This window comes from Bufo bufo, chromosome 10, assembly GCF_905171765.1.
Source record: "Bufo bufo chromosome 10, aBufBuf1.1, whole genome shotgun sequence".
Taxonomy (NCBI): domain Eukaryota; kingdom Metazoa; phylum Chordata; class Amphibia; order Anura; family Bufonidae; genus Bufo; species Bufo bufo.
Window position 1 is genome coordinate 37,581,910 of NC_053398.1, and position 27,942 is coordinate 37,609,851.

Consider the following 27,942-nt stretch of genomic DNA (forward strand, 5'->3'; position numbering starts at 1 on the left):
TTCCCTCGTCAGGTCCCTCTGGGTGGTAGTAATGGTGGTGGGAGGGGGTGTATTTTCCTCATTACACCAGTGAATAAGGCACAGCCAACTAATATCATAGGAAGATGTTCTTTATTTTCTGACATTTGTATACATCAGTATATTCAATATATTGTAATAGACCTGAACCTCCATGTAGCTTGTCTTTCACCATCAACCCCCATTAGAGTGATCAATGTTCAAGGTACATCTAAAATCGGTAAATTGTAGCCATAGAACAGGCATAACAAGTACAATATTTGTTGGAGGCTACATCCAGGTTTGGTTGAATGTCATATCAAAGATTATTAAAATATGAAAACTGTCTGTGGTGCTGAAAAGAACCTAAAGTCTACGATCAGTGGTCTACTGTCATATGCTGAAGGCTGCAGTAACACCAGGACCATGGTCACCATCATAGGCGTTGTTCACACCTGCGCTGACTCTTTCCTTTCTGCTTCACTATAGGAGTGCAACAACGGAAATTAACTGAAGCTCCGGATCCTCTGAATGATGGACACCAATGGGCACCATCATAGTCAATGGGGCTCGTTGGGTTTCCGTCAGGTCAGGGATCCTGGCACTTTACTGGACAAGATGGTGTAGCATGCTGTGCTGTTTTGTCTGGATTTTTTATCGGAATCTGTGACGGAGCCTTCATCACCAATGTAAACGAAGCCTTCAACGGGAGTTTCTTAGGCAATACAGAACAGCCTATGAACCCATGTAGAACATGTTTTAATGATTACATTTTACCCATTTTGGGCTAAAATAATTTTTTCAATTGGGCTTTATTAGAATTTTTAGCAGTTATTGTTATGTATGCGGTTAAAAATCAGTCTATTTGCAGACTGTCCCTCCTAAGTTCTGTCAGCTGACGGCTCATGTAAAGCCTCATCTCTGATCTCCTAGCTCATAAACTACAGCTAACAAACTCATTATAGCTGAACTCTTATCATACTGATAAGATAACGGCTTACATGATTGTGTATGACGTCAGGAGAACAGAGAGAAGGTTTAACATGAGTCGTCAGCTGATGGGACTGAGAAGTGATACTCTGCAAACAGACAGATTTTTAACCGAATGTATCTAAAAAAAACGGCTGAACAATTTTAATAAACACCAATTGAAAAAAGGAGTTTAATCCCAAAATGATAATCATAAAAATTGCCCAAAGGTGTCCATAGCCTTTAAATGTTCTAAGTGCGATCCATGAATGTACAGAATCAGAGTCATGTCTTGACCTGGACCCTAATGCAAATTCTGTAATGGAGACCCACCATATTGCATGTATAAACCTGGTGTCCTCTTATATATCAGAGGGACCTTTGGACCTCCTCAGGCACCAGAACCTGGATGTAACTGCTCCCTCTTCTCCTTCTGTAGCTAAACCCTTGAATTAATTTGGTGGATTTGATCACCTCTGAGTAATTCATTAGAAGTTAGTAATAAAATACAGTAGTTCTTAGAGTATTTGCGGATGCTCATGGTATTATAAGAGATGCTTCGATTGTTTGTCATTCAACTAGTAGTCATTAAGATAAGGAACCTTTGGCTTCACCCTTGTATCAATAATATCATTAACAGACTAAGATAAGTATGGCTTCCAACAACGCAAGCAATTTGCTGCCAAGGACAAACCAATTTGTATTTATTTTTATTTTTTTACTTTAATTTGCCAACAGCAAACACAGCAAGTCAGGTCACCCAATATAACTTAAGGGGACATTTTTTGAAAGGGTCATCAACTTCAGAGTTGAGTTTGGACTATTGGCACCCCTGCTGATCAGCTGTTTGAAGGGGCTGCAGCGCTCATGTGAGTGCTGCGTCCTGTTCATTGTTTACCTGCACCCCGTCTACATTGTAGTAGTGCAGTGTAATTACAGCTGTTCGCACCATTGAAGTGAATGGGAGAAGAAGCCATAACTACCCTGCATCACCAACTACAATGTAGACTAGCGCTGTAACCCCATCAGACAGGGAGCATCGATAATCCCCCCCCCCCCCTCCCACCAATTTGCTGTTGATGACCTATCCTGAGGATAGGTCATCAATATTTCAAAATACCCCTTTAATGGTAAGTGGCTGTCAACAGAAATTGATTGATTTGCTCATCTCTATCAATCATTATCCCACTGAGCTGAGGATGAGGAAGTGCATATGACTTCTAGTGCAAAAGAACATTAAAACAGTAGAATGTAATTACTCCTAAAGTCCTTGAACGTGTTCATAATCCCAAAGTGTGGAGTTTGAACTCTAAACCAGTGGATCAGAGCCACAGATGAAGGTCTTGGAGTGTTAGAGGGGTGCATGAATAATTACTAGTCAAGGATGAGGCTACTGAGTTCTCCCCCAGATATCTGAACCTGCTCTTGACCTCATCTTCTACCCTACACCACAATGCAATGCAACCAAAAGGTAATGTGCCTCTTTTGTCCTACAAGGACTGGTGGGAAAGAAGATCAGGCTAGAGCCTCCAGCCCTTCTAAAACAGTTCCAGACATAAGACATGCATGCTGGCATTCACTAAGCTAGGGTGTTTACTTCCACAGGGATAGATACCAGAAAGGATCAAGCACTCTACATTCAACATGCCCGATCTTAGTTTCGCCAATCGCAGACCACGCTACCCATAATAGGAAATAAATACTAACTGTTCACCTACATAAGTTATGGCTCACACATACTAGAAGACAAAACCAATTGTATGTTATAGTTTTATGCACAGATCGGTAGTACTTACAAATCTAATTGTACCCACGTTGGTACTAAAAGTGTGATCATTGATCAAACCAGTGTGATAAAATGAATAATATACTTGGACATACAACATGACATGCTGATTAAAATGGGTCAAGCGGAGAAGTGCACACAGGACATACAAGTGAGGAAACTGAAAGCCCCTGTTTCCTACAGGACCTATTTCCAGTAGTTTGGATGGTTTCTACAGAGTGGTTATGCCTTTTGCCAATTAACGGATGTGCCAGATGTTCATTATTATTTCTGATTTTTGTCAGAAATATCAGACCGATGTGAGCTCTTCACCACCTGTGAGAGCAAGTGGTCTCCACTCCGTGAAGAGCAGAAGATTCGCTCTCCGTTGAGATGAATGGGCGTTGGAGAACCTATAAGAACGGGCACCTCACCACTGGGAAAAAGGCCAAGAATTTTTGGAGACCTCAACTATCAGACCATTGACTGATTTGATTTATATGACATGACTGATTTCAGGTCAGAGTGAGTTCACACCGCCGCTAGTAATTTCCATTAATAACGGAAAAGAACAAAGTGCCGGATTCGGCACAAAGCTGACATGATGGAGCTGAACAGATCCCACTGACAATAATGGAGTCCATTCAGTTTCTTTTTGGGAACCTTTTTTACCAGACAAAAAAGTCATGCATGCAGGACTTTTTTGTCAGGTCTTTTGGATGGAATCTGCAACGGAGGCCCAGAACGGAGCTTCCAACGGAGATGTGAACAAGAAACTGGTCAAGTGGAGGCCGATCTGTTGTTGGGACATATGAGCCCCTGTAGATAACCATCTTCCTACAAATAATGAACTTATTTATTTTGGTGGCAAGGAGGAATTTAGTTTTTTTTTGGACCAGTCATGATTGTCATGGATGAAGGTGGAAGCAGATGCACGTGTAGCTCTATTAACATAAAGCCATATTGGACATGCAAGATGAGTCTACTTAGGCTTAGCCAGTCTATTCCTGATACACCATAGAAATTCTTATCTTGACTTGTTACAAAAAGAGTTGCAAGAACCTTGTATGTGACCTTTCATTGGCTTTCGTGACGTCCTATCACAGCCAAGTTACACACAGCTCCATCTTTACTTCTTATGTAGTAAGAACACATCCTTATAACATAGGGCTAGAGACAACCATAAAACTATTAACATTGCTCATAACAATCAGAGTATCTCACTTCGTTTCACCCCAGAATGGAGTTTACCCTTTGTTGCCAGGTGTTACTGGTACCAGATGGATATGCTCTCCAAAGGCATCGACTGACTAGATTTTCTTCCCCTGATCACTGGAGATAAGCAATTTCCATGTAAGACTAATTTGGTGCAACTAAAACAAGTCAATTGCTGTCACTGAAATATTACCAAAGTACATTGTCATAAGCCGGGTAGTCAGTAGTTGTTGCATTAAGTTCATCGAGGATAAGAAATTCTGGGATTCTTTGTGGTTCTTCCATCACTTGGCTTTGGCAAACCCAACCCGGTCATTAGCTCGGTCAAATACAGTATAATATTGGCCAATGAAGACGTCTCCCAGTATCCAGAGGGGTCCAGCTGGAGGCGGAATATCGAGACCCATGAAGCCACTCACACAGATTTGCTGGCTCCCTTGTGTCACCTGTTGGAATAGGACAAGAGTCAGGGTAGCTATACTCAGGACACCTGTAGGTAGCATTGTATGACTATATGGTACTCCTAGTAGGAGGTGCTCTGGAAGGATCCCTGGATCCACATCACTATGTAAAGCCATTTGGCTCCAGTCTATGTCTGCCAACTCCGGCCTAACCTTCAGATGGTAAAGTTACAACTGTGCATTCAACTGTACTACCCATTGAATGCTCCGTTGAATACCTATCTACGGTACCTTATATGTACACACACACACAACTTCAATACATTTATCATTGGGGATCAGAAAAGACAAAAAATTAACCATGGTGGAGAAATACTCTCCATTACTACCCACTGTGATTTTGGGGTTCTCTGCTCAAGGTGTGGCCAAAGTCACTGTGGAAATTATTGTACCTCCTGGGCACCAGGGTCACAGTGCTACCTCTGCACCACTTACAGTAGGCCAGGAGTAACTCATCCAGCAAATAACAGGAACTCCAATAACTTACCTTCAGTATATACTGATCTCCTGTCAGGTTGTATTCTAGTCCTCCAAGCTTCAGAGAGATGACAGGTAATGAGGAGACCTTCTCACACTGTACCATGTACTGCAAAACAATGGGGTTTTTCCTTAGCTTGCAATTTCTTTAAAGGGAGTCTTTCACGCCGATTCACCCTATTAACCTAATAACAGTGTTATGTCCACGGCATCCCCCCCTATTAAAACTGTGCTTACCATTTGTTCCTTGCTATCATCGTTCTGCAGAAAAACACTTTTAATCCACATGCAAATGAGGCTGTGAAGGTGCCCAGGGGCGGCGTTACAACGGCCGGTGCCCAGGCCCCTGGGTCATTTTCATACGAAGCCCCTCCCCCTCCGCACTGTCTGCCCGCCCTTAGTCTCTGCTCTAACCTCCCTCCTCCCGTCTGTAATCCCGCGCATGCGCCGATGAACGCGATATCGGCGCGTGCACATTGAATGACCACAGTCGGGCCGGGGCATCATAGTTTACCGTGCGCATGCGCCGGGTAAACTGTGATGCTCCGGCCCGACTGTGGTCATTCAATGCGCACGCGCCGATATTGCGTTCATCGGCGCATGCGCGGGATTACGGACTGGGCACCTTCACAGCCTAATTTGCATGTGGATTAAAAGTGTTTTTCTGCAGAACGATGATAGCAAGGAACAAACGGTAAGCACAGTTTTAATAGGGGGGATGCCGTGGACATAACACTGTTATTAGGTTAATAGGGTGAATCGGCGTGATAGACTCCCTTTAAGATTACAAAGTATTACTTAAAGACTGTCGACACCTTCGGTGCAATTTTTTATCATTGCATTTTACTCATTTTGAGCTAAATAAAAAAAAAATTCAAATTGCTCTTGGACATTTTTCAGACACAGGGATTAAAAATCAGTCTGTTTGCAAATTATCACTTCTCAGTCCTGTCAGCTCATGTGACGCCTTCTCTCTGATTTCCCGACCATATTCTTATCAGTTTGGGAGAAGAGTTTAGCTATAATGAATGTCTGTGAGGTCAGGAGATCAGAGATGAGGTTTCACATGAGCCGTCAGCTGAAGGACTGAGAAGTGATATTCTACACAGAGACTGCTTTTTAATTCCTGTATAAGAAAAATGGCCAAGACCAAATTGAAAAAAAACAACTCTATGTCTCAAAAATAGCTGAAATTTTTTATTAACAAACACGTTTAAAAAAATTATTGTTAGCTCAATATATGAAAAATGCAATCATAAAAAAATTCTCCAAAGGTTCCCTTGGCCTTTTGGAGTCTGCAGCGCTATCAGACTTCATTTTAAAAAAGGTGTACGAAGTTAGTGGAGAAGCTGTCTGTATAATGCCTCATACACACGACCGTGTCCGTATTTTTGTCGGCAAATCAGGGATCTGCAAAATGCGTATACCTTCTGAGAGCTTTCCATATTTTTCTCTCCATATTCATTCTCATTAATAGAAAGGACTAATTTTGTCCACAATGTGGACCAAAATAGGACATCTTCTCTAATTTGCGGAATGGCCACACAGATTAATTGTATGTAATTGAAAATTTTGTATAGCCACTGAGTTATTCAATAAAATGCATCTGTATAGCGCCACCTGCTGTTTTTTCTTTTTCTTTCACTGAGCTGGTTGAATGCGCTTAGTTCAAATCTTCAACTGCCACCAGCCATGTGTTCTGTAAGAAGCTGCGGCAGTTATAGGGAGAGAGCTGCAGCAGAAAGCACACGCCCCCTGAGCTGCCAGGCTGAAGATAATCTAGAAGAGCAATTGGAGCAATGAATGTGGAGATCTCTGGATCCATGTGAGGTACACGGCTGGTTGCAGTTTTGTTAGAGATTGTCATGTACTATATGATGTCTGATTTTCATTTTTTACATCAATCATGTGATAACCCCTTTAAAGGGGATTTGCCATCTCAGACAATGGGGGCATATCGCTAGGATACGCCTGCGTTGTCAGATAGGTGCAGGTCCCACCTCTGGGACCCGCACCTACGATGAGAACGGAGCAGGGAAATGAACGGAGGGTGCACCGCGCATGTGCAGCCACCCTCCATTCATTTCTGTGGGGACGCTGAAAATAGCCAAACGCTAGCTCAGCTATTTCCGTCTGCCGCATAGAAATAAATGGGAGCAGGGGCCGCGCGTTGGCTCTCAATCACTTCTATGGGAGCAGCGCTTGGTGATGGACGGACCCCGGGGTCTTCCAGCCACAGCTCTCTCCGCTCCGTTCTCCATGTAGGTGTGGGTCCCAGAGGTGAGACCTGCACCTATCAGACAATGGGGGCATATCCTAGCGATATGCCCCCATTGTATGTGATGGGAAAACCCCTTTAAGTGTTTCTCTGCATTGAGCTGCTTCATGCCCTCTTCCCTCTACTCTTTATGCCAGCTGTAGTAGTCTCCTGTATTGATGCTACAGCTGTCACTTACAACAGAAAGTAGCAGCTGTGAAGCAGCTGAGAGCACTTCACGGTGAAACTCCGCCTCCAGTGCACCTAAGGAACTGAACCTAGCAGAACAAAAGTTCATATTCTCACTACTCTTGATAATAAAAGCTCTGCAAAAGTGGTTTCAGCAGTTTGGCAGGGTCTGAACTGCTGACAGACTCCGTTTAAGAGCGGCAATACTCGAAACGTGTAAGCTTGATTGAAAATTCTCTCTCCCAGTGATCGCTATTTGATAGTTTTTACCTTTATATGCTTAATGTGTTATGTATTGGCTAATGAGAACTGAGGAGCTGCAGTGTTTTACCCTTTTATACTTCATCTAAGTAGAATAGGCTTTTCAGGAAAAATAAAAAATAAAAAAATCCTCACCTCTCCTTGAATCAGTGGGACGGCTCCTATAGCTTTCTGCAGGGCGACCACTTCATCCTTTGGACCGGTGATCAGGGAGGTCCCAGTGTCTACAATGGCTGCACAGCCGCCTTTGCATAGTGTGAGTTGATCCCCGACATTCATCCTATAGGGATCAGGTAAGACATAGCAATTAAACAAATGCATTTGGTAAATATAGCCGCCATTAAAGGGGTTTTCCAGCCCAAAATTATTTCAAAACGGCTAAGAATGCTGTTAAAGAGCATCTGTCGGCAGATTTGTGCCTATGACACTGGTTGACCTGTTACATGTGCGCTTGGCAGCTGAAGACATCTGTGTTGGTCCCATGTTCATATGTGTCCGCATTGCTGAGAAATATGATGTTTTAATATATGCAAATGAGGAGCGTGGCAGTTGCAGAGAGAGCAGAGCCTCTAGGTGTAACGGCCACGCCTCCATTGCTTCTAGAGGCTCATTTGCATATATTAAAACATCATTTTTCTCAGCAATGCGGACACATATGAACATGGGACCATCACAGATGTCTTCAGCTGCCAAGTGCACATGTAACAGGTCAGCCAGTGTCAGAGGCACAAATCTGCTGACAGATGCCCTTTAAAATTAAAAAAAGCCATAATCCCCTCACGGATCCCCCGAACCACACTCTACTTACTGGTCAAAACAACAACAAGTCAAAACAGCGGCATGTGACTGCTGCCGCCAGTCGTTGACTGCAGTGGCGACCTGCTACAGCTTTCTAGTATATTTAGTTTTTTTTTTTTTCACAGTTTTAAAAATCTCTTGTTGCTGTTTGTGAAATGGAAACATTTACATTTAGGTTTCAAAGTGAAAACCTGCCCTGAACAAGCATTGCTGATACACCTGCAGGGCGTGGAGAACTGTAATAGCTTTAGGCTTATTGTTTTCAATCAATAATTGCAAGCAGTTGCCTTTAAATAGGATTTTAAAGAACTGTAATATTGAGAGATGGGGAAACAGCTCTCCTTGTCTGAACACTGTTTGTGTAGATTAAATTAAATGATCTGGACTGACATTCTGCTGTTTGGCCACAAGATGTCGCTGTTTCCTAAACACAGCTACAGACTGCATATATTTCCATATTCATGAGAGGTGGAGTTACACAGAGCCTGGAGAGGAAGGGAAAGGAAGCAGCCATTTTAGAGGGAGCTGAGACTGAGGAACTGTGTCAGCAGAGGATCTGACGGCATCCAGGTGTGAGACCATCCTTCAGTGATCAGAGCTGCAGCTGAGTGAAGCTGATTGTGTCCAAGACCCTGATCCTGAGCAGAGGAATGAGGATTGCTTCCAGGAAAGCTGATGAAAGCTGAGGAGCAAAGGTACATACACTGCGGGACCGCATGCTTGTTGGAGAGGCATTTGTTCTGTTCAGAGTCACCAGCAGAGGCAGAGCAGACCCGGGTCGGTAAGATCATGCACGCACCTCATTACAGTGTTGGCGCCTAGACACTGAGACCAGGCCTGTAGTTAGTTATCTATCTAGGGTCTCTGTGTCAGGCCACAAGTGTTGCTATTGTTCATTGCAAGGACTCCATAATTTAAAGGGACATTTCACACTGGAGAGCTGATAAACTTCCCACAAACTAAAGCCAGGCAGACGTTTTGCTCAGGAGGAATACTCAGGCACGTGCTACAGGACCAGTTATGGGAGGGGGAATCCTGTAGAGCTTTGTAAGTTTGTAAGCTGTTGTGCTGCACCGCAGGCTAGCCCGTACCACACACCCATACAGTTATTCTTGTTTTTTTAGGGTAATAACAGGTAAGGTGTGGCAGTTTAGTTGTGCCCGCCAGTAGGTAAATTACAACGCTTTCCTCCTCCATCCATCGGAGGGAGCCACACTGTGCAGCACTTGTGGTTGTGTTCATTACCACGTTTAAGTAAAATTCTGTTTTGGCAAAAGCTGGTGGTGGAGTTTTTTTCCTTGCTCGTGACTTCGCTGTATCCTGGGGAGCCCACCCCGGTGCACGGCTTACAGACCAATGCTTCCGATAGGTCATCAGTAATAGATTGGTGGGGGCCTCCTGTCCCAGCTGTTTGTATGGGCTGTTGTGCTCTGGAACAGGTACCAGAACAGCACAGCTCCATACCCTGGGTAGTGGCCATGAGTGGTACTGCAGCACTGCTCCTGTTCAATTAAAAGGATTTTCCAGGAGTAGAATATTAATGATTAATCCCCATGATAGCTCATCAGTATCTGATTGTGGTAGACCTGACATCACATCAGCTGTTTGAAGAGGCCGTGGTGCCCCAGTGAGCATTGCTGCCTCCTTGGCACACCAAGCACAGTGCCGTACAGCAAATAGTGGCTGTGCTTGGTACTGCTGCCCAGGCCCATTCACTTGAAGGTCATGTGACCGATTAACTTGCCGTCACTGGACTAGGAAGAGGCCTTTACCATATTCTGATGAATGGAACCTGTTTTTCAGTCACAGAAATTTCTGCAACAAATCTGCTTTGTCTGAACATACCCCCAAGGCCCCATTCACATGACCGTATTTTTTCTCTGCATCTGATCCACATTTTTTGTGGATCGGGACCCATTCATTTCAATGGGGGCCACAAAAAATGCGGACAGCGCACCCGTGTGCTGTCCGCTTCCCTATGTCCGTTCCGCGGCCCCACAAAAAAAAGATAAAACATGTCCCATTCTTCAGACAAGAATATCCATTGTTACAATGGATCCTCAAAAAAAAAACTGATGTCACATGGACGTCACGCGAATGTCATCCGTATTTCTTGGTGGTGTGAATGCACCCTTAGGGCGCATGCCCACGGATGTTGCTTGGTCAGTCCGTGGATTGGGGACTGCAATTTGCAGTCTTCATTGCACGGGCAACATCCGTATAGATTCCGCAGACGAATCCAGATCCATTCAACTTGATTGGGTCCGTGATCCGTCCACACTGCAACATGTTCTATTTTTTTGCGGTGCAGAGGCACGGAGACACTCCTTAGTACTTCTGTGGGGTTCCATGACTCTGTTCCGCACCGCACCTTCCGCACCCGTATATTGGGGACCCGCTGTTTGCGGGCCGCAATATGGGCACGGCTGAGGAACGGCCGAGTGCATGAGCCCTTATAGAAATCTAACAGCAGTGAATCTTTCTTTCTTGAGACAACGAATGTTTCTACAGTGCCACCAACTGGCCAAAAAGAAAATTGCAGCCATTTCTTTTCCCATACTGGAATATAAGATTTTTTGGTTTATATATATATAAACTTCTTGGAACCGGAAGAAAATGTCCAAATACACACGGAGCTCCACTTCTACATAATCACAGCACAGCGAAGTGTATTTCCAGGACAATCACACGGTAAATCTCTTTTTGTCTTTTATTTAACATAGCAAACTTGTAATAAATATACTGCATAGCTTCTCAAGTACATGGGCTTTATCAAGCCTATCAAGAATACCCTTGACAATGGGGGCGCGCCCCGAAATGTTGCGTGGTGGGTGCTGTATGCTGTCCTGTGGCTGGTGATGGACACCTGGAAGGAGGATGACCCGGTGCATGTTAGGAATGCATGAAAACGCAGGTGATCCTGAATAGGATGTGACAGGACACATGGACTCGGGATTTTCTACATTTCATATGAGCAGCTGTGCAATATATTCATATGATCTACTGGGTCGTATACAAATGATTGGACGTTTACAGGAAAACAATACAGAATACGCCCTGCCCACTACTTACTGGTCCATGTGAATTTCCCAATATGCCTTACGGGTGACAGTCACATAATTGAAGTCTCCGGTGTAATACTTGGGGTCGGTGCCGCCCAGTAATAACTCACCACCAGGCTGGGTGTCTGGGTTTCTAGAAAAAAAAAACATTTTTATCAAATGGCATTAGTTATGTACTGACATCTAGTAGATTTCCCCCCTCACATATACACCTACAGATGAGTGTTTAAGTGTGTGTACAGTAGATGGATAGATAGATAGATAGATAGATAGATAGGTAGATAAAAGATAGATAGATAGATAGATAGATAGATAGATAGATAGATAGATAGATAGAGAGATAGATAGATATGTAGATGGATAGATAGATAGATAGATAGATAGATACATAGATAGATAGATATACAGATAAATGATAGATAGATAAGTAGATGGATAGATAAAAACATAGATAGATAATAGATAGATAGATAGGTAGATAGATAGATAGATAGATAGATATGTAGATGGATAGATAGATATACAGATAAATGATAGATAGATTGAGAAATAGATGATAGATCGATAGATAGATATTAGATAGATAGATAAACAGATAGATGAATGAATGATAGATATGTAGATAGATATTAGATAGATATACAGATGTGTAACGCCCCAGAGTAGCTTTACCACCTTTGCACCTCGACACTATCTCCTATGGTTAACCACGTGTCATCCTACATATTAATTTCCAGGTCCTGCAGAATGTGTATTCATTTTTCCTATTAAGTAACTTTTAAAATGTAATATGCCTGGTTCACCAGCAGGTGGCAGCATAAATGGCAGAGCAATTTTAGAGAGAATGGAGCTTTCCTTTCCATTCTAACCCCCCTCTGTGGTGTGGTGGGTGTTTTCCCACTTACTGCAGGGAGGGTGGAGTTCAGGCTAGAAGTTAGTCTAGTTTACCCCCTCCCCCCGCCAAGGGAGGGTGTGCAGCAGGAGCCCGTCCCTCCTGGACGAGCCCTGCCTAGACCAGTTTGAGCACCTTCAGCTCAGCTGGATCTGGAGGCCACAGCAAAGAGCCTCAGAAACCAGGAGTAAAGTGTTCCCTGGACTAATCTAGAGACAGACCAGATTACAAAGTGAAGTACAGCATAAAGAAGAAGCTGAGTTCTGTAGCCAGAGAGGAGTTTGCCTGCCACAGTTAAAGCTAATGCCTGCTGGAAACCAAGATAAAGCCTGTAAACTGTTTGGAATAACGTTTATCGGAAGTAAAGCTGTTATCAACTTCATCACAAGGTCTGGATTCCATTTATTCTTTATCCCATACTACTACTAGCCTTTTTTCTGCTTTCGGAGGGCAACGCCTGGCGACAAGCATATCCAGGTAGGAGCACCGTGACACGTGCAACACCATTAAGGGACATTTAGACCATCCTACACCGCTCTGGCATTCCTACACCTGGGTACCACCACATCACTAAAAGGTTGCTTCATTGCAACTGGCGTCACGACAACCATGTACTTTAAGGGACCCCAAGTAGTGCGCCTGATGACTGCAGATGAATGATAGATAGATAAATGATATAGACAGATAGAGAAATAGATGATTGATAGATAGATATAGATATGAATATATTAAGATGTGGTAGACATTATTATAAATAAATTCTGTGGCCAAATATGTACAATATCCACGTGTAACATATGGCTTATACTCATTTCAGTGATAAGTAAAACGGCTCTACAATCTGTAATATTTCTGCACAGTGTGAATAAGATTTTTACAAATCCTTCCAACCCCATCTCCGTCTGCTCCTCTTGCTTTCAGACACAGCCTTCTTGCTTCCCAGCAGCAGCTCCCATATTATTTGTAGCCCCCCCAGTGCCTAAATGGAAGAGTCTGATTGCTCAACGCAGGTGCCTGTCACACATTGAGAACGTTCGCCTCTGCGGCAGCGGATCCGGCAGACTGTTCCGGAGGATTTCTCTGGATCTGGCATTGCAGGATTCTACAATTCACCGCCAGATCCCCTCTGACTATAATAGAGTCCGTTGGTGATCGATCCGCTTTCCAACATAAATGGCGGGTTTTGGCCAGACAAAAACTGTTGCATGCAATGTTTTTTTTTCTGGCCGACAGCCGGCATTTGTGCCGGATCAGGCATGCCGCAGATGCGAACGTATCTTAATTCTCTTAGGGTACTTTCACACTAATGTTATTCTTTTACGGTATTGAGTTCCGTCACAGGGGCTCAATACCGGAAAAAAATAAAAACTTCAGTTTTATCCTAATGCATTCTGAATGGTCAGCATTCCGTTCAGGATGCATCAGGATGTCTTCAGTTTAGTCCCTTAACGGTATTTGGCCGGAGAAAATACTGCAGCATGCTGCGGTATTTTCTCCGGCCAAAATGACGGAACACTTGCCGGAATGTCGGATCCGGCATTAATTCCCATTAAAATGTATTAATTCCAGATCCGGTACCAAGTGTTGCGCAGACCTTTAAAAATGCGGAAAAAATAAATACCGGATCCGTTTTTCCGGATGACACCGGAGAGACGGATCCGGAATTTCAATGCATTCGTCAGACAGAGTTTTCCACCAACGTGGCCAGAGGATCTCCTGGTGCGACCAGCCTCTGACACAAACATGGATCCTAAAGGTCTGGCAGAAGGCAAACCTATTTATAGCCTGTCATTTTATTATGGGATGAGTCACAAATAACCTATTGGACCTTTGGGATGAAATGTCCTGTGCGCGCAATGACATTTCATCTGGTCCAAGGAATCCCAGTCCAACACCAGTTCTGCCCATTTACTTGTGTCTGGGGAGGAGCAGATGGCCTCTTGGCTCCCTATGCTTTGAAGCCTAGTTGCAATTGCAAGCTTTGTAAATCTTATAGCTGCATCACAGGGTTTAACCGCTTGCTGACCGCCAATTTACTATGTACATTGACATATATCTCTGCATGGATTTTTTTTTAAAGTGTAGCTGCAGGAGCGGGGAGCTTGGTGTCAGTGAGAGCAGCGCTCCCCATAGAGAAAGCAGGGACGGTTGAACGCTGTGTATAGAGGTCAGAAAGCCAGAATGCCGCATCCTGCTCCAGTTCCAGAATTCATGTGATTGCCAGGAGCCTGGTGATTCTCAGGAGTCTGCATGAGCTGCTTGGTCTTAGCAGACCCAGATCAGCTCTGCTGTGAGGCTGTACAACCTTTCTGAGGTTAGTATCCCCTGTGTAACTGGGACTAATATGTCAGCCCCAGTTACAGGAGAAATCAGCAGTAAATAAAAAAAAAATGTTATGTAGATTTCTCCTAAAGGTCTTGTATGACCTCATGGGTGACACAAAGTGAAAAATAAAAAGAATACAAAATAAAGACAAAAAAAAAAAAAAAAAAGAAATCGTAAAAAAAAACCACCATGCCCTGCACCCCAGCTCCTAGCCCTGTCCCCAGACACCATAACCCACAGTATAAAAATGACTGTGATGGAAAGGGGACAAAATTAAAATAAAAGATTTTAGTTGCATGTTGTGCTATTAACAAAAAAAAGAAAATTGGAAAAAAAAAAATTTGAAAAAAATTTTTTTTTTTTTTACATGTTCCTGGTTATAAAAAATAAAAGTAAAATACTAATAAACTGAAAAGACTAGCGTGGCATTGGCAGGAGGTGCTCAAACCCACACGCAGTCGTGCATATATATAGGGGAGCAAATCCTGCACTTGTGGCCCGTTGCTAATGGCGATCCCCAGCAAAAATGCATACGGTGGAGGATGCCCCCAGCGAACCACAAGTACCACAATAGACATCCTGCACAAGGTAGCAATTGTGTGGATGTCATAATCAATATAACAATATAACAAAAATAGTAGCAAAGACAGGTGCACACTGCGGTCTTACTAAACCCTCAAACTGATTTTAAAATTGAGAGATTAGTCAACATGTTGATTTGCTCCCCTATATATATGCACAACTGCATGTGGGTTTGAGCACCTCCTTCCAATGCCACGCTAGTCTTTTCAGTTTGTATATATAGAGATTCCTGGAGGTGTATAAACTCCTATTTAAATGTGCCTGTTTTTCCATCTACAGGCCACATTTAGGTGCACCTGTGAGGCCTGGGACATACCAGCCAGTCTTGAGTGGGACCCGCAGACTCCTCCCTCCTCCCACTGCAAGCATGGCCACATGCTGGAGGTAACTGGTGAGCTGTTTGTGAGTCGGCCTTATGCTCCTGTAATTTGCCCACTGGCTCCTGGTATCGCCCATACGGCTCAGGTAGGAGAGTGTTAGGTCCCGGGCTACTTGAGAAACCTTGGCGTGGTGCCCGGGCTTAGACATGCCCTACACTGTAGGACATGTTGACTAATCTCTCAATTTTAAAATCAGTTTGAGGGTTTAGTAAGACCGCAGTGTGCACCTGTCTTTTCTACTATTTTTGTTAAAATACTAATAAAGTCTCATGTATCGTTAAAAAAAAGCCGCAAAAATTACTGACATTACTGAACGAAAAAAATTTTTTATGCCTTTGAAAGACGCAAGTACTTAAAAAAATCGGAATATGTGCCTTTTCAGGAAGGGTGGGGGGTCAAATGGCCCTGTCAGGAACTGGTAAAGGGGTTATAATGACCCCCTAATGCCCGCGCCCCTCATATACATTATACTTACATGCTCCCCAGGAACCCGAATTGGTCCAGATCCCTACATGGGCGGCGCTGCATCTCCCCGTTGCGCGGATCAAAACATACGGTGATGGGAAAAGCATTCAATAGCAGGCCGTGACGGGGTACGAGCCTCCCTAGCATCAAGGGTACTTTCTAAATTCTAGTTCTATCACTGAATGTAGCTTGCTGTACTTTCTATGCAAGGGTCGCTTTCTAGATGAGCTCTGAGTGTGACCAGGTTAGAGGTCATAGAAGGTGAGGAGTGACCCCATAGCTGTGCCACAACATCTCATCACAGGACTCCTCGCCACTTCCCGGATATTGTCCTCACCTGTTCAGGTAGAAGGAAAAAACATTGTTCTCCAACAATTTCTGCTGCATCATGTTGTCAAAAACAGGGGGGACCCCGTCCACAGAGATCCGGGGGTAAGCCATGCCCAAAATACCATCAAACTTGGCTGCAATAAAGGTGACTCCAGGCTGCTTGATGGCTTCCCCAAAAAGTTGTCCTTTCACTGCCAGGTTGCCAATCTGAGAAGAGAGAGAAGGCAGACGATACTTGAGAATGATAATATCACTGCTTCTCTAAATATCCAGATTTAATGTCTTCTGCACTTCTCATATATTAGTTTAAGTCTATATCTATTACTGACATATTGCCATAAAGAGGACATCTATTCTTATAACTCTATGTTGTGCTATTACTCTATTCTTCCTACTAGAAATGTAGAAATGAATTGCAAGCAGTCTACAATAAAGGTCCATCTGGGTGTTACCAGTCGGGGCGTGTCGCTAAAATCAGTCTGACACTGGCAGCACTGATTTAATAGTCAATTTTTGTGCAAATTGTGACATGCACTGTCCAATGCTAAGCCAGTAGCAGCCACCAGAAACCTAATTGCAGCTTTAGGTTATTTGTGTAGATTATAGTTAATGAGGAGCTGTCCCCTCTCCTGACATGTCTCTTTTAGTAACTACTTGCATTCCCCGTGTAATAACAATTCTGGAGCATCTATTCTTATGACTCTATGTTGTGCCATTCCTGTATTATTCCTGCTAGAAGTTATGAATGAATTGCCCAGAAACAACTATTTGTGGGCGGTGTTCGCATTAGCCCGGCCCATTTTTGGCCCGTGACAGCGCAAATTTGCAGGTACTGTCTCTGAAAATTAGGGACAGTCCCGGCAAATTCGGGACAGTTGGCAGCTGTGCATCAGTATCTGAGCAGTGGGGGTCCGACATTCTGGACCCCTGCCGATCAGCTGTTCGAGAAGGCAACGGCACTTCTGTGAGTGCCGCAGTGTTCTATCGGCTGTTCCTAGGCCAGTGACATCACGTTCATCCGTCACGTGGCCTAGGAGCAGCTCAGTCCCATTGAAGTGAATGGGTCTGAACGCAATGCCAAGTACAGCCACTACACGATGTACGGCGCTGTGCTCGGCGAGCTGTGAAAAGGCCGCGGCGCTCACAGGAGCACCACTGCCTTCTCAAACAGCTGATCGGCAGGAGTCCAGGGTGTCCAACCCCCTCCAATCAGATACTGATCATCAGTATTAAAGGGGCCCCTCACAAGGATTCTACTTACCTGGCTCTCCACTCCCCGCATTGCTCCTGGTCCCCACACCGCCGCTGCCACTTCTCCTGGTGTCGGGGAGAGGGGGGGGGGGCAGCCAATGGCAGGTGGTGATGGTTGAGCCTCTCTAGCATCGTGGGTGACGCTAGAGCGGCTAGTCTCCGTCGCCACCTGCCATTGGCTGCTCCCCCCCCCAACACCGGATATTTTCATCTGCGCACGGGAAGAAGCAGCAACGGTGCGGGGACCAGGAGCGGCGCAGGGAGCCAGGTAAGAAGAATCAGTTTGAGGGGCCCAGGCTTATGGGGGCATTTTTTAGTCTCAGATAATCCCTTTAAAGTGTCGGAAAACCCTTTTAAGCAAATAAAAACATTATTTTTCTATTGCACCATTCTAAATGAATGTGTATACAATAGACGTACTGGACTGTATAATAAATCTCATTGTTTATTTTCTATGACAGCATAGATAATCTTTGGAGTTATAGGTGTTTTCCAGGATCAGTAAAAAAGGTCTGCTTCTTTAAAGAAACAGCGTCCCTCTCATTCATAGGTTTGTGTCTGCTCAGCTCCATTTAAAGGGGGCCAGTCCTATCTGTGGGCAGCATGTTATAGAGCAGCAGGAGCTGAGCAGATGAATGTATCGTTTTGTGTGGGAAATGGTTCGGTGTAACTATTATTTTATTCATTTCATCCGTGCTGCTTAGGAGTCCAGTGGGCGGTCCTAATCAGTGATTGACACCTTCCCTGTATGACTGAGCACACAGAGAAAGCTGTCAATGACTGAGCAGGACCTCCCACTGGACTCTTAAGCATAGAAAGAGCAGAGATTAAACGGATGAAGTAAACGTTATACTGAATCTTTCCCCACAAAACTACATATCAGTCTGCTCAGCTCCTTCTGCTCTATAACATCTGCCTGTGCATTGCACTGCATTATCATGGTTACCGGTTCCCCTTAAATTCATGCATTTCCAAGAAGAAAAAAAGAGGAACATCACAACCCACAGTTTTAAGGCTTTCTTCACATTTGCGTTAAAGAGGACCTTTTACCTCTCCTGACATGACTGTTTTAATAGCTTCATGCATTCCCCATGTAATAACAATTTTGGAGCTTCTAGCCTTATGACTCTATGTTGTGCCATTCCTTTATTATTTTAATTAGAAGTTATGAATGAATTGCTAGCAGTCTGCAGTAAGGGTACAGAGGGGTGGTAACCAGTTGGGGGGTGTACCTGCATAGTCTCGCTCTATCCAATCAGTGCTGCCATTTTCAGACTGTGCAGGTACACCCCCCCAACTTATTACCACCTCTTTGTACCCTTACTGCAGACTTTAATTTATAACTTTTAGTTGTAAATAATAAAGGAATGGCACAACATAGAGCCATAAGAATAGATGCTGCAGAATTGTTATTGTCATGTGTAACATCCCAGAGTTATGTTACGAAACTCTTTTACCCCGCTACAACCTGTTAAGTGTATTAACATTGTCATCTTGTGTAATTTCATGTAATATTCTCACTAATGTGCATTATAATCCTTGTTACATATGTATTGCTGTAATTTCTATGTTCACCAGCAGGTGGCAGCAATGTGTTCAACAGGGACTTGGAGCCAGTTTAGTATTTCTGAGCTGGAATAGTACATTCCAGTTTAGTTCCCCCCTATGTGAGCAAACCTAAAGACACCACTAGAGGGCAGTGGCGTACTATTACAGCTCCGACTTTGAGCTACCAGAGGCAAGAGCGCCCCCTGATGCGCTTCAGTAGCTCCAGCAGCGAGGAGGACATGGATGTCATTCTCTAAAAATGCTATCCTTTTAAAAAATTAAGGAACTATTTGGGAGTCACGTCGTGGACTGTTCCTGACGGGTGAGGACCCGTTGGCATTGTGTTTTAATGTTTTCTTTTACAGGTTGCCCTATTTTGTCCTCACCCATGCACTGTAAGGACTCCCTCCATCATCATTTAACCCCTTGCATCCAAGTTATCATTGTTTTACCCCCTTTCTCAGGTTACATGATAACCTCATGGAACTATGGTTCTAATTATGCTGCTTTTGGACATTTTATCATTCCTGTGGATTACAATTAACTTTTTACCGTTTCCAGAGGATTCTACTTCAAGTAAAAGGACTCAAGCTATATTTGAGCATACTCTTGCACTAATAAAATTTGCACTACTTTAAAAAAATGGTTTAATGCAATGCAAAAAGCTTGCACCCAAAGAAAAGACTCAAACGTATACCTGAGCTCTTTGTGATTTCTATGTGACAGTATTGCACTAATTTTACTATGTTTTCAAGTTATGCAACGTTCAAGTATAACATGCCCATTGTGTGTATTCTCTTTTAGGTGCCGCAATGTGACCTCATGCACTGATTGTGAAATTGCACTTAACATTTGCACTTAACCAGATGTGTAGCAACTTACTTTAATGTGCCTTATTTTACAGCTCATGTGCTCTCACCCCTTTAAACGGACTGCCTTTATGCGGACGCTTAATACTAATGGCCTACTCATAGTGCACAGGTAGGACCAAGTTGTAAGTCCTGGCAGGTCTAGTTGGCAGGTCTAGTAACTACACGGGTAACCCCGCTGCTTCGGGAATGGTTAGAAGTCATAGACCGCTCCTTCCCGCTTGTTATATGTTCAGGATTGCTCCCATCCTGAGGTGTTTCTTCCAGGAATTCCATGGGATTATAATACCCTCCTCCTGTGACATTGCCGGAAGTGCATGGAGATGCTAAATACCTCCCATTCTGAGCCTTTGCCTAAGGTATGGCGCCTAAAACCTTGGAGCCACATTTAGCTACCCATAGTCACCATAGTGATCATGCTATAAGCCATATTTTTCAGACTTTGGTGCAGGGAAGGGAATACAGGATAATGCCACCCTTTCATTTGCGGGCTTTCTATTACATAATGGCGGGACTACAGAGTAAAGACACCCTCATGCTTTCTTTGGTGTTTAAAGGGTCCAGAACACTTCAAAGTCAGTCAGTAATGTTTGCTTAGTGCAGTACTTTGGTTCACTGGTTATACTGAGAGAGGGAAACTGTTAAATAGGACACCCTACTCATGTGGGCAGGAACCTTGGGATAGCCGTTATATGTTTGTCAATGTATGTCATATGTGTAATACATGCAGCACTTTGTACTTATTTGGGTACCCCAGAGCTGGTTCCTCTCCCTCCTAAGCATAAGCCGAGGGCAGCTTAACTCGAAGTAACGGGGAATGTAACATCCCAGAGTTATGTTACGAAACTCTTTTACCCCGCTACAACCTGTTAAGTATATTAACATTGTCATCTTGTGTAATTTCATGTAATATTCTCACTAATGTGCATTATAATCCTTGTTACATATGCATTGTTGTAATTTCTATGTTCACCAGCAGGTGGCAGCAATGTGTTCAACAGGGACTTAGAGCCAGTTTAGTATTTTTGAGCTGGAATAGTACATTCCAGTTTAGTTCCCCCCTATGTGAGAAAAATGGGCTGCGCCCATGTCCTGCCTCATGGGTGGGGAAGGAAGGAAGTTAGAGTTAGTGTGCCAGCCACCCCAGCTAGGGGAAGGCTGTGCTTTTAGGAGCTCCCAGATATAGGGATCCAAAGCCAGGATCTTGTCTCGGCTGAGACAATTGATCATCATCCCCAGCCTGAGCCTTTCAGTCTCAGCTGGTATAAGCAAGCAGCCACCTCCAGAATTCCAGGAAGAAGCATACCCTGTGAGCCCAACTGTGAGTACCGTCCAGAGACCAGGAGAAGCCAAATTCCTCCTCAGCTAGTCAGTCCTAGACAGCAGAAGACAGATAGTGCAGAAGATATAAATTCCTGCCACATTACAGAGCCACAAGCAAATGACTTATCCTGCAAAGAGCTCCAGGCACATGATAGAGCAGAAGCCAGATTCCTGCCACACATTGCCAATACCTGCTGGGACCCAAGACTATTGCTGTATCTCACTTGGATTAATGCTGCAACAAGTAAAGACAAGTTTGAACTTTACTCAAAGTCTGGATCTCAATTACTGCTACCAAATTCTACAATTACTCCTACTAGCACCACACTCATTTTATTGCAAGTGAGCCAGGATCCAGGAGTCCAGCCGTACCAAGGTAGGAGACACCGTTCACACTATTGCTATTACCACACGAAGACATTACCCCACTCTGGCATTCCTAACCTGGTACGTGTTACAACACCTTAAAGGGCCCTGTGTTAGTACCCTGCGCACGCTGCAATTGGCGTCACGAACAAAACTATAAACTATCACTTACACCTGACCCAGCCATTGCATATTATTGGCGTCAGAGTGCATTTTCCCAATCCGGCTTAATGCACATGGGGAATACATGAATCTATTAAAACAGGCATGTCAGGAGCGATGACAGGTCCTCTTTAAGCAGACTGTTCCGGCCGGGAACAGCCTTCCGGATCCATCAATACCAGGCGCTGCCAGGGTTCCGTCCGTCCCCTATAAATATGCCAAGGAGCGGACGGACAAATACCGCCGCGTGCAGCAGTTTTTGTCCAGCTGCTTCTCGGCATATTTGTCGGGTAGCGGCAGTCCCCATTATAGTGATTGGGGCTGGACGGCATCTCAGCAGCACACAGTAGCACCCGGTATGCATGGATCCGGCAGGCCATGAACAGCCTGAACAGCCTGCCGGATCCGTTTACCGCAAATGTGAAACAGGCCTAAGAAATATTTTGTTATTTGATGTGGAATTCACTGGAATTTACTAAACTAGGCAAGTTTGGGCTAAAAGAGGGTTATGACCTACCGTACCTACACAGGGGGGGGGGCTTACATTTTATAATATAATATAATATTTTTTCAATATTGTAAGATTATTATTGTGGGACCTTTTCCTCATAAGATGACACACATACTGTATGTTTATTTTCAGAACATAAGACTTCTCAGGAGCTTACCGTCACCGTGTCCTGACTCAGGTACCCAGACAGACTGCCGCTGCCATACTGGATGGAAAACTCTGTGCCGTTCTTTACATAGGTGGAGGATTTGGATGAATCATACTTGTGGTGCAGCACTGAAAAAAAGTGGAGTCTGGTAATCCAGCACTGAACTCAGAACTGTCACCCAACAGAAAGTTGGATGAAACCGCTACTGTGGCCTACTGGATCCAGCAGGCTGTTCCAGCAGAGAACAACCTTCCAGAGTTTTCCAGATCCGGCATGGATGGAGAGTGCCCCGCACCACCGGACCGCATAGACTATAATGGGATCTGGTGGGGATCTGGCCGCTTTCCGTAGAAATGCAATGTTTTTTGTTAGGCCAGAAAACAGGCACTCATGCCGGAAAACGGCTGGATCCCCATTTAGTCAATGGTTTCTGTCGGAGAGCGGCACTATCCAGCTCTGCCGATCCGAGAGAACCTGCTGGATCCAGGATGCTGCAGGAATGAACATACCCTTACAATAAGATAGAACTGGTGACCTCACTCTTCATTATAAAGATGCATAGATTGGACTATGGTGGGATTTGAAGTACTTACTGCAAGCAATGTCCAGGAGGGAGCAGTGGATGGATGGGACCCAGAGGTTAGAAGATCCTGTGTCAAACACCACAGTAAATATCTGGGGAGGGGTCCCGATGCTAATCTCTCCATAGTACTGAGCCTAGAGGAGGAGGGTGTGAAGTCCAGTTGTCAGTGCCATTTTTATAAGCAGCTATTCCACATGTTTCTGTATCTACTACTATTATAAACAATGAACGTTTAAGATAATAAACCAAATCATATGTGACTTACATCTAAATAGTTCTTCAGTGTCTCTGGTGTAGGACCTCCATTTGGTGGAAATCCATCGTAATACTTCTTGTATCCTTCACTTCCAATTATTTTATCCACTTCCCCAGCAGCTTCAGATAAAGTTCGTCGGATGGAGGTAAACTTTGTTAATGGTATCCTGGGTTGAGGTAAAAGGTGGAAGGTGGGTGATAATTCAGTAATGCATGTCAGGCTTCTTTCACACTGCAGGCAGGAGTTTCGGCAGGCTGTTCCAGAAGAGAACACCCTGTAGCCGCTGTTCCTGCTTAAATTGACTTTCCTGGTACTGACCTTGGCCTGACTCTGAATTAAACTCTTGTGTACTGCATTGACTGTGTCTGTCTCTCCTGAAAACAGGCACTCATGCTTGCTTGCTGATTTCCCTTTGTACCTACCTGGTCATTCTGGAAGGTCTACCACTAGTGTACCCCGCTCCGGTTTTCTGTTATCAGCTCCACAGAGGTAACTTTGGTTTCAAGCAGCAAAGTTCATCTAGCCAAGCGGTGGGCTCTGGTGAAGAACCTGGGAGTAGCCATAGCTTCCTACCACCTGGAGTGGTTTTGGAAGGCTTGTAGCAATTGTAGGGTTCACTGGCTGTGGTCTGGACCTTAGTACTTCCTAACAATTATTCATTTGATGGGCCTGGATAAAGATTAGTGTAATGTGTGATGCTCACCAGAGCTCCGCTGAGTGCTGCGGCTTCCTCATACGTCGGGAGTGAGACCTCAGCTGATCTCATATTGATGACCTATACTGAGGATAGGCCATCACTATGAAAATCCCCCAAAAACCTCTTTAATCTCTTTCTTTGTTCAACACCTTCAATGCAAATTTGTGTAATGCTTTGGCCATTAAAGGCTAAATATTAGATAAATGTATTCCTCGGGAACCACAGACAGTCTAATGTGTACAAGGCCAGACTGGCTGTTCACAGTGGGAAAAGTAAGAATTGATTATGCTGGATTTGAATTGCTGCTTTGTTTCTCTGGGTAGTAAGAGGCGTCTGGCAGCAGTTCATACCCTTCCCTTCACTAAACATGCAAAGTCTGCTGATACAAGCATGTGGATGTATGCGGGTGCCAACGTAGACCCTACGTGCGTGTCCAGTTTGACACCTCTACCTAAAAAAAAGGAAAACACCTTAAAAAGGAAACAAAGACATATCACTAATATTTTATAGTAAATATTTGGTCTATTACAATTAAGGGTACTTTCGCACAAGCGCTTTTCTTTTGAGTTCCGTCAGAAGGGCTCAATGCCGGAAAAGAACTTATCAGGCATATCCCCATGCATTCTGAATGGTCAGCATTCCGTTCAGGATGCATCAGGATGTCTTCAGTTCAGTCATTTTGACTGATCAGGCAAAAGATAAAACCGCAGCATGCTACGGTTTTATCTCCGGCCAAAAAAACTGAAGAATTGCCTGAATGACAGATCCGGCATTTTTTTCCATAGGAATTTATTAGTGCTGGATCCGGCATTCAAAATACCTGAATGCCGGATCCGTCCTTCCGATCTGCACATACGCAGACCGAAAAAAAGGTGAAGAAAATAAATGCCAGATCCGTTTTGCGGGATGACACCGGAAAGACGGATCCGGCATTTCAATGCATTTTTCTGACTGATCAGGCATTTTTAAGACTGATCAGGATCCTGATCAGTCTTACAAATGCCATCAGTTGGCATACGTTTCGCCGGATCGGCGACGGAACTGCTTGCCGGATCACTCTGCCGCAAGTGTGAAAGTAGCCTAAAGGTGGATTTCACAAATAATTTTTGGGTGACTGGTGAAAGTTTAATCCAAAGGATTTATGCCAAAAAACTGGTGTAAAAGAAGATAAATGTGCTGGGCCTGCTGCTCGCCTCATCCACCCCTTCTCAGAAAGTGTCGAGGGCGGCGAGAAATGCCACTGCCATCTAGATTAAGGCACAATGGTGTTTATAAAGTCATAACCACAGGGTTTGCGACTTTTTTACACCAAGAAAACGAGTGTAGGCGGAATGATAAGCTCCCCCAGGCTACCACCTGAGCCCCTGTGATAAATCGGGTGCAGGTCTGGACCGGCTATGTGAGTGTACGCCATCTACAGGATCAGTAACTCTGCCCCGTTCGGTACAGATTGGCGCACGTACAGGCATTCAGCATAGGATCATACCCTTATATCAGATTATTTTGGCCCGATGCTGTATAAGATTTACACTTCTGGTCAAAGATACGTAATTTTTCTCAACAAATCCCAAATACCGGATGACATCTACGGCAGAAAATCATGAGTAAGGGTCCACATTTTTGTGATCCGAATCGCGTAGACATGTATGTATTGTATGTCGGCTTTTAAGTCACATATGTATTAAAGATTATCACTTTTCTTGGGAAGCTGGATTTTTCCTCTGTTTGATTTTTTGCATTTGGCGCTTGGTTCCTGACGTCTATCCGCGCCCCCCTTGGATTTTGAACAGCCGGGGGAGCACTGCAATCTGACTTTGTTTGTACATCTACGGCAGGTTCTGTCCTAACAGAGCGATGCATATTTACTAATGCTGGAGTACGCTCCTTCACCCATGTGGAATTCTAGTGTGCGATATTCTGCAGCAGGGAAAACTGGAGCAATTACATGGACAGGTCCCAATATAGGAATGTTTAGTCTCCTGATCTGGGGATTGTTTCTGCCCCGGAGGCGGTCATTTATTTACTTTATGTTTCTATAAGATTAAAGGACCTTAACATGTGTAGCTTGGAAGAAAGGCGAGACAGAGGGGATATGATAGAAACTTTTAAATACATAAAGGGAATCAACAAGGTAAAAGAGGAAAGAATATTTAAAAGAAGAAAAACTGCTACAAGAGGACACAGTTTTAAATTAGAGGGGCAAAGGTTTAAAAGTAATATCAGGAAGTATTACTTTACTGAGAGAGTAGTGGATGCATGGAATAGCCTTCCTGCAGAAGTGGTAGCTGCAAATACAGTGAAGGGGTTTAAGCATGCATGGGATAGGCATAAGGCCATCCTTCATATAGGATAGGGCCAGGGGCTATCCATAGTATTCAGTATATTGGGCAGACTAGATGGGCCAAATGGTTCTTATCTGCCGACACTTTCTATGTTTCTATGGGCAGCAGATATCCATTATTCTATTCAACTGCATACCAGCCTGCATGGGCGCGGGGAGGTAAATATATGCCTGTAGCAATGGTAGTGAGATCGCAGAGCGCTAGACACAATCAGATATGTGAGCTAGATAGGTTAGAGAGAGGATAGATAGAAGGAAAGATAATAGATAGATAGATAGATAGAAGGATAGATAATAAATAGATAGATAGATAGATAGAAGGATAAATACAGAGGATAGATAGATAGATAGATAGATAGATAGATAGATAGATAGATAGATAGATAGATAGATAGATAGATAGATAGATAGATAGATAGATAGATAGATAGATAGATAGATAGATAGATAGATAGATATGAGATAGATAGATAGATGATAGATAGATATATAGATAGATAGATAGATAGATAGATAGATAGATAATAGATAGATAGAGGATAGATAGATAATAGATAGATGATAGATAGAAGGATAGATTAGATAGATAGATAGATAGATAGATAGATAGATAGATAATAGATAGATAGAGGATAGATAGATAATAGATAGATGATAGATAGAAGGATAGATAGATAGATAGATAGATAGATATAGATAGATAGATAGATAGATAGATAGATAGATAGATAATAGATAGATAGATAGATAGATAGATAGATAGATAGATAGATAGATAGATAATAGATAGATGATAGATAGAAGGATAGATAGATAGATAGATAGATAGATAGATATAGATAGATAGATAGATAGATAGATAGATAGATAGATAGATAATAGATAGATAGATAGATAGATAGATAGATAGATATAGATAGATAGATAGAAGGCAGAAAGATAGATGATAGAAGGATAGATAATAAATAGATAGATAGATAATAGATAGATAGATAGATAGATAGATAGATAGATAGATAGATAGATAGATAGATAGAAGGATAAATACAGAGAAGGATAAAGAGAAGGATAGATTTTTCCCCACCAGGACCGGTGTGCTGTCTTACTACTTGGATACTGTTATTTGAGGATTTTGGACCTGGCCCCCCGTGGAGTGCTGCTATTTCCTTACTTTGGTTTGTAGATAGATAGATTGGATACATGATAGATAAAATACGATATTATTACAATGTGCCATAGACACATATGTGAAGAATGATTCCTCCATCTGCTGTCCTCACCTGATGAGTGCTGATCCTTGCTGGAGCAGGACACACAGCAGCAGAGCGCACACTGCAGACAGGTCCATGGTGGCACGGCGCGCTGTCCCCTTCCCTCTGTATATATACACTTCTGTCCGCTGGGTTCCTCTGTTGTCAGCAATGACCCAGCAGTCTCACTTATCTCATGAGAGGTGTCAGCT

At 43.6% G+C, this 27,942-nt stretch overlaps 1 protein-coding gene across 1 annotated transcript; it reads right to left on the reverse strand.

Annotated features, from left to right (window-relative positions):
* Positions 1-94: 94 nt before the first annotated feature.
* Positions 95-27,916, reverse strand: LOC120981127 (cathepsin D-like). The gene is made up of 9 exons (XM_040410626.1): positions 27,761-27,916; positions 23,452-23,608; positions 23,197-23,320; positions 22,613-22,731; positions 16,433-16,632; positions 11,462-11,584; positions 7,727-7,871; positions 4,895-4,993; positions 95-4,392 (listed from the first exon to the last, which is right to left on the reverse strand). Exons 1-9 carry the CDS (start codon positions 27,826-27,828, stop codon positions 4,231-4,233), a joined length of 1,197 nt encoding a protein of 398 aa, XP_040266560.1. The 5' UTR covers positions 27,829-27,916; the 3' UTR covers positions 95-4,230.
* Between the last annotated feature and the right edge of the window lie 26 nt (positions 27,917-27,942).

Coding starts and splice junctions, on each gene's coding strand:
- LOC120981127 (XM_040410626.1), bottom strand. CDS start 27,828: ATGGACCTGTCTGCAGTGTGCGCTCTGCTGCTGTGTGTCCTGCTCCAG. Junction 23,321..23,451: donor CACTGAAGAACTATTTAGAT/GTAAGTCACATA, acceptor CTCCTCCTCTAG/GCTCAGTACTATGGAGAGAT. Junction 22,732..23,196: donor CCTCCTGGACATTGCTTGCA/GTAAGTACTTCA, acceptor ACTTTTTTTCAG/TGCTGCACCACAAGTATGAT.